The 14084-nt window shown below is 42.0% G+C and overlaps 1 protein-coding gene across 1 annotated transcript in view; it reads left to right on the forward strand.

Moving 5' to 3' along the window:
* LRP1B (LDL receptor related protein 1B) overlaps positions 1-14084 on the forward strand; it is a 2110020-nt gene that overhangs the window by 1727823 nt on the left and 368113 nt on the right. Inside the window, exons 49-52 of the mRNA XM_077447755.1 lie at positions 157-306; positions 3037-3159; positions 5272-5391; positions 7156-7284. Of these exons, the coding sequence (XP_077303881.1) occupies positions 157-306; positions 3037-3159; positions 5272-5391; positions 7156-7284 (522 nt within the window). The remainder of the gene's footprint in view (positions 1-156; positions 307-3036; positions 3160-5271; positions 5392-7155; positions 7285-14084) is intronic.

Consider the following 14084-nt stretch of genomic DNA (forward strand, 5'->3'; position numbering starts at 1 on the left):
CTTGTTTTTGTATTTCCATGTCTTGATTATGTCAAGGTTGATTGGTTGGATATTTTTCAGCCCATAAACGGCTCCTGCATTATGTATGTAACCAATATACTTTAAATTAAAGGGAGTCTTTTAAATAAAGGTAAATATGTTTTTGTTCATGTGCAGACAATACAGACTGTGCTCATTATTATAAGCTTGGAGTGAAAAAGAGCGGATTTATACCCTGCAATTCCACCTCGCTGTGCATCCTGCCAGAATGGATATGTGATGGCTCAAACGACTGTGGGGACTATTCAGATGAATTAAAATGCCCAGGTAATTTCCAGAGCGTGTCTCTCCTGATGTCTGCTCTGTAATGTCATAATATTGGAGAGCCATAAACTTGCTGGATGGAGCTGGTTACAGAATGAACAGACATTGCATGGATGGCTGCCATAGTCAGAGAAAATAAAATTGTTGTAATTGTTTTTTTCCATTTCTGCAACATTTTTTTGTCAGGGTAATGGAAATTAATAAACTTATAATGCCCTGGAATAGAATGCATGCTATTTAGCATTAGGCTCACATTTTTATTTCCAAGGAAGATCCTATATATGAGAATATTTTACAGCAACACGTAAAAATTGGGCATGTGAAACACACACAATGCTCCTGGTAGGAGAAGGATACTGTATGTGCCTAGTCTTTAGGTCAAATGGAAGAGATGAGGTGCCTGTGAGTTTTCAGAGCTACAAGCCCAACATCGTTAGTTCTCCAAGGTAAGCTTTCAGAGCTGCCAATAAGCTATTGTTTAGTGTCCAATGTCCATGATCTCAAACCTACTCCCAACAGAACCATGACGTGAATCAAATAAACATTTTCTCTTAACTGCCTCCTTCCCTATTTGCACTTACCTTCCTTTCATTTGGCCACTGGGAGTGAAAGAGAAATCTGAAGAGCATCCAAGAAAATCAAGAAAATCAAGAAAATTGTACACTTTATCTCAAAAGTCCCTTGATTGCACATTATAGCCAGTTTTTTGCTCTTATCCTTTAAGGATATCTAACCCCAGTTACAAAAATATTGCAGCCAACCAGTCCTTAGATGTTGTGGCTACATTAATGCTTCCTTAAGTACGTTCATTGCATTACGTCTGTGTGCGTGCACTACTTAATCCTTTCATGTCTATGAGGTTGTACACAGCTCTAGGACATTTGGAACACCAGAGATATGCCGAGGGGGTTATTTACGAAAGGCAAATCCACTTTGCACTGCAAGTGCACTTGGAAGTGCAGTCGCTGTAAATCTGAGGGGTAGATCTGAAATAAGGGGAAGCTCTGCTGATTTTATTATCCAATCGTGTGCAAGCTAAAATACTATTTTTTATTTTCCTTGCATGTCTCCCTCGGATTTACAGCAGATGCACTTCCAAGTGCACTTGTAGTGCAAAGTGGATTTGCTTTTAGTAAATAACCCCCAGTGTCTTTATTCTGCATGGGCAAATGCACTCATTTGCATGTAGCCTAATTTCTTCCAAGTAAGGACACCTGTAGCAAGTACAGAAAATACATGTCAGCCTTTCTACAAATGCAGTGTACTCCTCACTTAGGTCCCGTTCAGATATAGGTGATTTGGAATGATGGGCAGAATCCAAATAACAGCAAAACATGCAACATGTATTTGAGTGCCATTTATCTTGACTAGAACCCCAAACGCAGTGGGATTTTACAGTGATCATCAATTGTGTGAGAATCATGGCAAAAAGCAAGTGTAAAATCGTCCCTCGCTCAGACCAAAATTTGGTCACTGAGCTTCTTTGAAGTGACAATCATTCATAGGACGGTTGAATGGACTGCGTCAAGCACGGAAACACATTTCCACATGAGAATCCACAAAATCATGAGCAGGAACGCAAGTATGCATAGTGTGAACAGAGCCTTGACTATGGTATTAACTATGGCTTATACTGCTATCCAATAACCCCATCCCTCCCTCTAATAACCACACAACACTTAGGTGGAGTGAATTGGCCATAGCAACCATTTTATTAACCAAATATATAAATCTCCATAATTAACATAATAAATAACATGATAACCTTTTTATATATAAATCCAGTTTTATCACAAAAATGGGGAACAAGGTCCAATAGGCATAACTCATAACTGCACCTGCTAGTCCCTTCTCAGGCCTCAAGTTGCTAAAGCCTCCGACTCAGAGACAACTAGCAGGTACCCATATACCAACTTGGATCCATACCTCAGATGAGTTCCTAAACCATGCCTTTTTAGGTGCCCATATGACCTAACAAGGACCTTGCACCCCACCAAATATCCACCATACCTGAGTTCGTACAACCCTCACCATATCAGCACACCAAGCTTCCCCAAACATAGGGTGGGTGGTTGGGAAGCTCCTTAGCTCCCGACTCCTCATGTTGACTGGCCCTTCCCCTTCCTGTCCAACTATACATCCCTAATCTGACAGCCCCAACTGCCTGTCACGGCATTACTCCGGGCCCTCTCTTTATGTTCAATAAACTAAAATAACAATTATTACTCTGTAAATCACTAAACTCCTCAACCCCCCATGTAATGGAGATAAAGAGAGGAAAACAAGTTTGAAGGCCAGCCTGAGTGACAACCACAACCCCTCCATATATACAGTGGAGTAAGTGAGCATAACTAGGGCTTATGCAATATATTATGTTTTTGAGTTTAGTTACTGTATGTTCTAAGTCTGTAGCCCTTAATTTACCTTTAGCCTAACTCTTAATACTAATTTATGCCCAAAAAGCCAATAATTTTTATTTATGATGCCAAAAGCACACCATACAACAATGAGTCCTTACAGAAATGAGATCTTAGCACAAAAATAAACAACCTGATTTGCATTGGCAGCATTTTATTCATGGCAAGGAAGCAATAATTAGTTATTTGTTCACATGTCTTACTTATTGTGAAGCATGACTATTAAATAAGGGTCCAAATGAATAATAACAAAAATAGTTTTGTGTTTGCAAAGGTTTTTAACAGATCTTGTAAAGATTTTTTTTTTCTTTGGTAGCAAAAGGCAAACTCCAATGTGAAGAGAATTACTTTGCGTGTCGCAGTGGGAGGTGCATCTTGAATACATGGGTTTGTGATGGTCAGAAGGACTGTGAAGATGGTACAGATGAGATACACTGTGGTGAGTTTGCTTTTGTGCTGTTTATGGCAAAAGTAAAGTATCCTATTTTATTTTGGAATTTAACCTGTTAAAGTTGAGAGTTGAAAAAAGCATGTGCATGCATACTTTCAAACGTACATGACCTTTTGCTTAAGGCCTTTTGCAGGCTGCATACAGCTTCTTTTTTTTATCTGATATAAAATGCATTGCTTTCAATATACCTCTACACACAGGTACCTAAACGTAAATGCTGTGTATTGATCAGTAAATACAAAAAAAAAAAAAAAACATTAACCTGAATTGCCAGTCTGTATTTTTGTGCATGAGTATTTGCAAATGCTTGCAAATACTTGTAAATATGTGCAAATGCCACACTTCCTGCTTGTATGTGCATTATCTGCATCCCCTCAAATACTTGCAAATATGCACAAGTGATATACAGCCCATCCTCATATTTTTTCCTGCCAGGAATGTCATGCCCATACATCAGTACAGTGTGCAGGAGGCCTTATATACAGTGTATTTTATATTACACATTTACCATCCTGCAAAGTTTAACATTATCTCTCCTTAACGTTATAATAAAAGGGGTACTACCATCGAACAAAATGATGTAACACAGGAAGTTCCATTCCTTATGCCAGGTCCAGTCATGAGTGTGGCCTTTGCAATCCTGGTAGTTCCACCACTGGTGCCAGTAGTTATTTATTTTTATAATTTAATTTTTGTATTCTTTTTTACCACTTTATGTTATTTTATTTATGTATTTATTTTATTTAGTTACAATTTATTTTTTATTTTTATTTAATTTATTTTTTTTTAGGAGCCCCATTGGGGGGGGTCTTCAGTGGTCTAAACAGACCTCTGATGTTTCACATTTGAGACAGAGAAGGGAGATTGAGGACACAGTCCTCGATCTTCATCTCTGTAATCTTAACTGGACATAATGAATGAACAGGAATAGCTCTGTACAGAGCTTCCCATTCATACAAACACAGCTTACTATGCTTCAGTTATAATTGAACACAGTGAGTGATCAGTACCGATCACTGACTCTGTCCATTCTGAAAAGGAAGTGGCTGGTTAAAAACATATTTACCAGCCCTATGCCCGCTCTCAATCCAGACACCTCCCCCATAGTAGCCAGCAGGAGAGGGGAGGAGGGAAGCTGGAAGAGCTGCGGGGTGGGGATAAGGGGGATAAGGGGGAGACCAGGGGGGCACAGAGGGGCTGAGAGGAACAGAAAGAAAAGGTAGCTGCATAGGAGGGGTGGCATATAGAGGAACTGATCCCCTCCATTTTCTCTCCTGCATCCACTGAATGCTTGCGGGAAGGAAAAGAGGAGAAGCCGGCTTCTCCTCTTCTCCCTCCCGCATGCTTGCAGTGGATGCAGGAAGAAAATGGAGGGCCTTTGTTCCTCTGTATGTTGCCCCCACCGCCCCTCATGCCCAGGTGTACAGAGGAGTGGCAGGGGCCCCCTGAAGCATGGGTCTAGCTTGCAATTGCACTCCTAGGATCATAGGGCCCATTCACACTTGTACATTGTGACAACACAATTGTTTAGTGTTGTTTACTTTGTTACATTCATTTTTACTGTGTAAATTGAATTTTCACCTAGTTTAGTGGAAAAGGTGAAGCCATAATGATTGTATTCATTCAATCATGCGTGAGCAAATATTCTGTTGCACATTATTGGATATTCTTTACTTAGTTTCACCTCATTTACTAAGCTAAGTGGTAGTTCACTCTGCAAAATGTGCACACTATGCTCCTTTAGTAAATCAACCCCAATGTTTTTCAAATATGCATGCACTATTTGTACCCCGGGCATTAACCCCCCCCCCCCCCCTCCCCCCCCCCACACACACACACACACACACCAACATCTGCCATGTTCCTAGAATCCTTACCTGGGAAAATGGCTTGAGCTGTGTTCATGGTGAATCTTTTTCCACTGACCCATATATTACTGCAGAGAATATTCATTTAGAAATTGAGAGCATGATGAAAAGGTGAAAGCATTCTAAGATGAAGGTTGTTCTCCATGATTTGATTTGGAGTAGAGTGATTATATTAACGAGCATGGTGTCACCCTATATTGACAGAAATTAAATGGTAAATGTTTCCGATTAGGTACCTCCTGTTCCTGGAGTCAGTTTGCCTGCTCTAAAGACATGTGTATATCCAAACAGTGGATGTGCGATGGAGAGAATGATTGCGGCGACGGCTCTGATGAAAGTGATGCCGTTTGCGGTATGTATATTTGTCAGTATTTTATCTTCAAGTATGAAATTAACTTATCCCTCATTATGTGAACTGTCTCTAGTTCTACTCTGTCTTATACAACAATGGAGTCTAGAACAGGGGCCCGCATCTGGCCCTCTACAAGATTTTACTTGACCCACAGCCACACTGGTATAATGGGGGCTTCTGATGTAAAAGGGGGCTCTGATGTGATAGGAGCTTCTGATGTTAAAGTGGAAATTTGATGTGCAGCGGGTTCTGATGTGGACATTGTACACTAGGCATCAGGCAGGACAATAGTCAGGTCCAGTCTTGTCGGGCAACAAAGAAAAAAGTACTCAGATTCAGGCAGGGATCTTGTCGGGCAACAAACAAAAAAGTACTGAGATTCAGGCAGGGATTAGAGGCAGGGGGCAATTGAGAGAGTAGTCAATCCGGATTGGCAATGGTCAGGCAATCTCATAGGTAAGTATTATAGATCTTTACAGCACTAGCTATTTTTTAGTGATTGTACAGTCATGTTTAAAAAATAAATAAATGAGCAGCCCTCCTTATTGGGTCCCTTTTTGCTGCTCCTTGCCCCTCCCTCCTATCGAGTGCCCCCGCAGTCAGCAGCTTGCTATGGGGCACCGGAGCTGAGTCACAGCTCCGTGTGTCCATTCAGACACAGAGCCCCGATCTGGCCCTGCCCCCTCTCTCCCCTGATTGGTTGACTGACTTTGATTGACAGCTGCGGGAGCCAATGGCACTGCTGCTGTGTCTCAACTAATCAAGAGGAGTGTTTTGGATGGCTTAGACATTTGTGGACATCACTGAAGAGAGATGGGGCTCAGGTAAGTAATTGGGGGGGGGGGGGGGGGGGCTACACACAAAAGATTTTTTATCTTAATGCATAGAATGCATTTAGTTAAAAAAAAGCCTTCTGCCTTTACAGCTACCTAGGGAAATCTGAAAGTCCTGGCAGGGATTCTTAATGTAAGAATAGAAGTCTTGACAAAGATTCTGTGAGTACCATTGGAGGTCCTGGCAGGGACTCTGGGAGTACCATTGGAAGTCTTGGCAGGGATTCTGCGAGTACTATTGGAAGTTCTGGCAAGGATTCTGTGAGTACCATTGGAAGTAATTTGTAGGGATACTATAAGTACCAGCAGAAGTTCAATGGTATCATTGGAAGTCCTGCTAGGAAATCCAGAAGTTCTGTCAAGAACTCTGAGCATAATGCCTCGTACACACGATCAGACTTTCCGACAACAAAACCATGGATTTTTGTTCGAAGGGTGTTTTGCATACATACAGTCACAAGACCGAGTGCTTCCGGCTCATACTTGAGTCCAAGTATGCGTGGACTTTTGTGTGACGGATTTGTGTACACACGATCAGAAAGTCCGACAACAAAAATGTGTTCACGGAAAATTTGAGAACCTGCTAGCCAATATTTCTCCGACAACAAATGTTCAATGGAGCATACATACGATTGGACATTCCGCCAACAAGCTCACATCTAACATTTCCCATTGGAAAATCCGACCGTGTGTACGCAGTATTACAGTTGGATTTTTGCTTACTTTACAGCTATTTGTCACCTCCTAACAGGGACATAGACAAAAAAAAGATTGGGCTTTTAAAAATGTTTTTATTGGTATTTCATTGGGAGTAACAAGAGTGTGTGCAAGAGAGTTTAAATTTAAAAAAATAAATAAATAAATAAATAAGTTCTTAGAGCTTCCGTGTCTTATCCTTTACTGGTGCCATTTTTTATTTTTGTCATCTTAGGATCCGTGACGTGCGCTAGTGACATGTTCAGCTGCCCCGGATCTCACGCCTGCGTTCCTCTTCATTGGCTTTGTGATGGCGAAAGAGACTGTCCAAATGGAAGTGATGAATTGTCCACTGCAGGCTGCGGTAAGTAATGTCTTGGGATATGAACTGAGTATTAGATCTTATGACATAAGTTCTTTTTACATTAAGTGTAATAACCATAATTGAATGGTAGTCTAGTGTATTAAAGTGATGTCAGGGACCAGATCACATAAATCTGATGGAGGTGTCTTTTATCTTTTAAGAAAAGGAACGTGTATTGTTAACCTGCGTGACAAGAGATCAGAGAGATAATTGTAGAAGAAGAGATGCTTTTTGATGCCATAGACAGTATTTGTAATAGAATGTCCTTGATGTATAATTGATGGTAAAAGAAATGTCTTAAATGCTGACACTTAGGTGTTTTCACAGCTAAAATGAAATCTTAATTTCTGAAGGACCTTTTTGTTTAAGATATCGATCAATCTTCTTATGTCATATGTAAAATTTATTCTGGGGTAGCGGGACATGGCGAGTATGGTGAATGGGCAGGTTAGGATCTTTTAAAAGAGAAGTATGGCCAAAGCTTCTTTGGCTTGACTTTCATAGTTTCATAGTTAGTGAGGTTGAATAAAGACACCAGTCCATCCAGTTCAACCTGAGTGAGTGTCTACCCCTATCCCTGTACATTGCACACTCACATTGGTTCCTACCCTCAAGGAGCCCACAATCCAAAGTCCCCATTCATTTACTAGGGCCAATTTTTTGGACAGAGGCCAATTAACCTACCTGCATGTCTTTGGAGTGTGGGAGGAAACCGGAGTACCCGGAGGAAACCCACACAGGCACAGGGAGAACATGCAAACTCCAAGCAGGTAGTGTTGTGGTTGGGATACGAACCAGCGACCCTTTTTACTGCTAGGTGAGAGTGCTACCCACTACACCACTGTGCCGCCCACAGGACTTCTCCTGTGGGTCACAGGAGTGCACTTACTTTTGCTCGTCTGTGACCCAGAATCAGCCAACAGCGAGCTAAAGCCATCACAGAGCTCCACCAGGCTCTGGGAGGATCAAGGTCATATTTCCGGGATCCACCCAACTGCCTTATTGACAGCTGGCTTCTACCTACAGTGCTCAGCCGAGAGCCAAAGCCAGTGTGCCCACCCTCACCTCTCCTCAGCCTTGCAATCCAGTGATCACCAGAGGGGCAGAGTAGAGAGTTGTGTCTGTTCAGCGTAAAATTCCAAGTTGGCCTATAGGTGCCACATCCCTGTTTAGATTTGGGGAAACTAGAAATTGTTTGACATGGCGGGACTTTAAAGGCACAGCACAAGCTTTTAGTTTAAATGATCAAGTTTATTGTACATCAACACAATCTCTCATTTAAAAACAGTTTACTATTCCATATTGGATAAAAGATTTCAGTTTACATGAAAAATCGATTTCTTTACTCACAAAGGAGACCCAGTTACAAAAAAAAAAGGCTTACAATACAACATTACGTATGATATATAACTATTGTTCTGAGTATGCACCAATAAAGAGAAGAGTAAACCAGGGCCCCAATGGGGAAGTACAACCAAGGGGTAAGGACCATTAAAGGGAGCAATGCCCGGGAAGACCCCACACAGGTAGGAATATTAGCGGATGAATAAAATGAATGGCATGATGAAAGGATTTTATATAAACAGAAACATCTGATATAATGAGTTTTTCTCAATGTGTTTTCAAGAGCCACCAGATCAGAATCTCTATGGGACCACTCAAAGTCCTAATGCAGCCTGAAGACAAAGTCTCATCAATAAGGAACAATACATGTTTTATCCAAGGCATTAGAAGGCACCATCTACACATGATAGAAACATTAGTAATAAAGTGTGGACATGGGATTTTTAAGGTGCCAAATTAATCAATTGAAACAACATCAAAATGTACAAGATTCTTTTGAATAAACATGAAAAAGAATGTTCAAATCAACATATGAAAATGTATACTATCGTAGTACATGGTATTTCAGCTCTACGTGTTTCTCCATCAGTATGGCTTCCTCAGGAGCTTATTATAAACCTTGTGTACAATATCACTATAAATAGACAGAGAAAAAGGCATTAAGTATACTCAATCAACCTAAGATACATAGTTTATTTATAAGGACCATAAAGGTCTATTAAAGACATACAGAAGATATATATATATATATATATATATATATATATATATATATATATCATCAATAGTTGACATATTCTATAATTCCTGTGAGTAGATTACTCATGCCGCCATTGCTCAGAGCTTACCAGAAGTGAGTGATCAGCGGCCATGTGACTGCTCAGTTCTCACTCTTAGAGCTGGTGGAGAACAGCTGCAGCATCCTACTGATGCTGCAGCATGGTGGCGAGTATAGATGTTTATTTTTTTCAGCAACTCCACACTTCTCCTTTAAAGGCAAAATGACTGCACATTTTGCAAGTGCAGTTGCACTGTGGAAGTGCAGTTGCTCCAGAATTGAGTAAATGAGGCAAAGCTTCATTTTACAATGAATACCCAATCACAAGCAAGAAAAAAAAAAAAAAAAAAACAACAATTATGCTTGTACTTGATTGGATGATGGAGAACTTCACCACATTTGCTAAGCTTTGGAGGAACTGCACTTGCATAGTCTATTTGCCTTAATTAAATCAACCCATAAGACTCCTAGGGGTACTAGAGCAGTTGCAGTAGCATTTTTTTTAAGATAGGGTTTGCTGACAAACCAGTTTGGCACTGGTTAGTAGCACTGCTTAGTTACATGTGCTAGAAATGCATGTTGCAGCTAATGCCGCGTACACACGGTCGAACTGTTTGACGTACTTAGTCCGTTGAAACACATTTCAGCGGACAATCCGCTCGTGTGTGGGCTTCAGCGGACTTTTTCAGCGTGCAGTCCAGAGTACCAAGAATTTCGGATTTTCCAAAAATCTGTCCGTCGTACTTTGGTTTCAGCGGACAATACGGTCGTCAGTATGCTAGTCCGACGGACTAAGAATGGCGCATGCCCAGAAAGGATTTACACGGCGGAAGGGTGCTTTGCTGTGTCTTGGACTTCCTATTTCTAGTCCCGTCGTACGTGCTGTACACGTCATCGCGCAAGCTTTCGACGGACTGTTTGTGCATCCGTGTGTGGTCAAGTCCGTTCAGTGGAAAGTACGACGGATTGTCCGTCGGATTGTATGACGGACTAAGTACGTCAAACAGTTCGACCGTGTGTACGCGGCATAAGACTGCATTTGACCTGCCTTGCCTGCGATGGATCGCAATAGGATCTGCTGTTTTCAAAGAAATTCAAAGCAGGTCAAATACAGCCTCAGAATTGTAATCCACACTACACTATTAAAGTATATGGGAAAGTACAAACTTTTCTTTGCAGTTAAATCCATGCTTTGTCTAGGAGGGTTTCAATAAGCTCAACACAAACCTTGTTCTATGCTCCCCTGGCGAATGACACCTTTCTCTGCTCTTGAATGCTCCCATGATTTGGAAGGGCCCTCGCTGTCTTCACATAAAATGCAGGTACATGATGATGTCTGATATCGGTGACTGGTCAGGCAGTGATTTTGGGGGACCAGTTATTCAGAGAGAGAGAGAAGTCTGAAGGAGCAACAAATGGGGTTGCTGTCCATTCTTAGTCTGTAGGGTTAATTATTGAGTTGGCCCACCCTTTGCAGCTATAACAGCTTCAACTCTTCTGGAAAGGCTGTCAACAATGTTTAGGAGTGTGTCTATGGGAATGTTTGACCATCCTTCCAGAAGTGCATTTATGAGGTCAGACACTGATGTTGGACGAGAAGGCCTGGCTTACAGTCTCCGCTCTAATTCATCCCAAAGGTGTTCTATCAGGTTGAAGTCAGGACTCTGTGCAGGCCAGTCAAGTTCCTCCACTCCAAACTCGCTCATAATGTCTTTATGGACATTATTTGGGCACTGGTGCTCAGTCATGTTGGGACAGGCAGGGACCATCCCGAAACTGTTGGGAGCAGGAAATTGTCCAAAATGTCTTGGTATGCTAATGCCTTAAAGCGGTTCTTCACCCTAAAGGTGAAGTTTCGCTAATCTGATCCCTCCCCCCTCCGGTGCCACAATCGGCACCTTTCAGGGGGGAGGGGGGTGCAGTTACCTGGATAATCCAGGTAACTGCACCCACTCCGGCCAGACCGCCTCAGACCCCCGCAGACGCCCCCCCTCCCCCTTGTTGTGTTCTGGGGAACACACAGTTCCCAGAGACACAGCGGGGGACCATAAGAGACGCGCAGTGCGACTCGCGCATGCGCAGTAGGGAACCGGGCAGTGAAGCTGTAATGCTTCACTTCCCGATTCCCTGACAGAGGGTGGCGGCGGGGGCAGCAGCGAGACGAGTGATCGCTCGTCATCTGCCGCCGACATCGCTGGACCCTGGGACAGGTAAGTGTGATTTTATTAAAAGTCAGCAGCTGCAATATTAGTAGCTGCTGGCTTTTAATATTTTTATTTTAGGTGCAGAACCGCTTTAAGAGTTCCCTTCTCTGGAACTAAGCTGTCAAGCCCAACCCTTGAAAAACAACCCCACACCATAATGCCCACTCCACCAAATGATTTGGACCAGTGCACAAAGCAAGGTCCATAAAGACATGGATGAGCGAATTTGGGGTGAAGGAACTTGACTTGACTGCACCTCAACCCAATAGAACACCTTTGGGATGAATTAAAGCAGAGACTGTGAGGCAGGGCTTCTTGTCCACATCAGTGCCTGACCTCACAAATGCTCTTCTGAAAGAATGGTCAAACATTCCTATAGACACACTCCTAAACCTTGTGGACAGCCTTCCCAGAAGAGTTGAAGCTGTTATATCTGCAAAGGGTGTGCCAACTCAATATTGAACCCTACGGACTAAGATTGGTATGCCATGAAAGCTCATGTGTATACATTAGGTAATATAGTGTGTGTAAAAAAATAATAATTGAATAAATAAAAATAAAACACAAAAATTTAAAAACGCCCCCTTGTCACCCTGCACATACACCCGAATGCAAATGTATACATACATAGGACATACACATGCATGTAAATGGCGATTGTGACACATGTGAGGTTTTGGCACAAACATGAGGGAAAGCAACAATTTTATGGCCATAATTCACAGTTAATTCTAAACTGATAAGTAAAAGTTTAAAGCTACACCCAAGGGAAATTTTGAGTACAACAGTTTATTGCTATTTCATAGGCACGTGCAAATTTAAGGGTTAACATTTTTGGAATTCCTTTACTCAATGCAACCCCATCTCTTATATTTTATGAACTAGGATGGTAGTATATTGTGTTTGTGTGCACTTAGATTCATTTTTAGGGATGAGCTCAGTGTTCGACTCGAACATCGGCTGTTCTTCTGTTTTTCTGTTCTTCTATTCTTCTGAATTCAGTACTTTGTGGACCGTTCACATCAAATTTGTGTGGCACGAACGGCTCACAATGCACTAAGACATTGCAATGCATTGCTGGCCCATGATTGGCCAAGCATGCACTGTGACCCCATATGCTTGGCCAATCACAGTGCCGGCAGCGAGGAGAGCCATAAATTGGCCACAGGTAGGATGACTGTGGCTAATTATAGATCAGGGGGTTTAGCACATGCCCCACACTATATAAGGCCGCCAGCGCAGCGGCCTTGTGTAGTGTGTTCCGGCGTGCAGGGTAAGAGCAAGATAGGCAGGGGACAGTGTGTTCTTTTCTCAGGCATCTTAAAGTTAAAGTGGTGTTGTGTGCCTCCAGCACAGTATACACCTGTATCTACCCTTTATTGCTGGTGTTCTCTAATACAGGCATCTGCAGGAGTTAAAGTGGGTGTTGTGTGCCTCCAGCACAGTATACACCTGAAGATACCCCTTATTGCTGGTGTTGTTTGTTGCATATCTTGCATATTAGCCTTTAAAATTAGCACTTTTCATTTCGAACATTCGAGTCCCATAGACTTTAATAGGGTTCTAAAGTTCGTACGAATTTTCGGTCCGTTCGAAGGTTCTGGTGCAAACCGAACCAGGGGGGGGGGGGGGGTGGTCGGCTCATCCCTATTCATTTTAGTGTATTATTTACAGAACATATGTGTTTGAGAAATTTGTTGCGCAAATATAGGATGATATTATAAATTGCAACTCCCACCATTTTATTGTCCAGGACCTCTACTTTCAGAAAATATATCATTGTTTGGGAGTTAAAGTAATTTTCTAGCAAAAAATGCAGATGTTAACATTTGTGTTCAATTAAAAAATTGCCAAAAAGACAAGTGGTTAAATGAAGGAACTTTCACCATGGAATGTATCAGCTAATTTCTTTTGTCTTAAAAAACTCAGATAGCATTTTCCTCATGGGACTTATTGATAAAGGTCACCAAAGTAGATGCTTTTATTGGAGCTTTCCTTTTAACAAGTAGCCAGCACTCTTGCAGTTGCTGCGCTCTCCAGTCTGTCTGGCGCGCACGGCCTTCGTACAGTCATTTCTCTGTCCCCAGTCTGTCACATGTTTGAGTGACGGCCTGTGAAATGGCACTTTGTTCAGGGGGATGTGTAATCCAGGAGCACCTTCACGCCTGCACACTGCTGCCATAATGAAATGAAACACACTTGACTTGAGATGTGAAACGCGTGTGCTCGTCTGCAGATTAATCTCAGGCTGAATGTCCTCGTATGAGCAGCTTGCTATGTGCTTACACCTTCTAACTGGCTTGGCAGTCACAGTCTAGTTTTATTTAAACCATTCTTCTGCAGAGAGGTGATAGAAAATAATCGAATTCTACGAGCAGATGTGGAGAACAAATGATTATAGATGATGTAAAGGTGCATGGATTACGTCAGGTTGGCCTACAAGACGCCTGACCTATCCACAGCTGGCCTTCATA

This window comes from Lithobates pipiens, unplaced genomic scaffold, assembly GCF_037356315.1.
Source record: "Lithobates pipiens isolate NorthernLeopardFrog02 unplaced genomic scaffold, aLitPip1_a1.2 Scaffold_22, whole genome shotgun sequence".
NCBI lineage: Eukaryota > Metazoa > Chordata > Amphibia > Anura > Ranidae > Lithobates > Lithobates pipiens.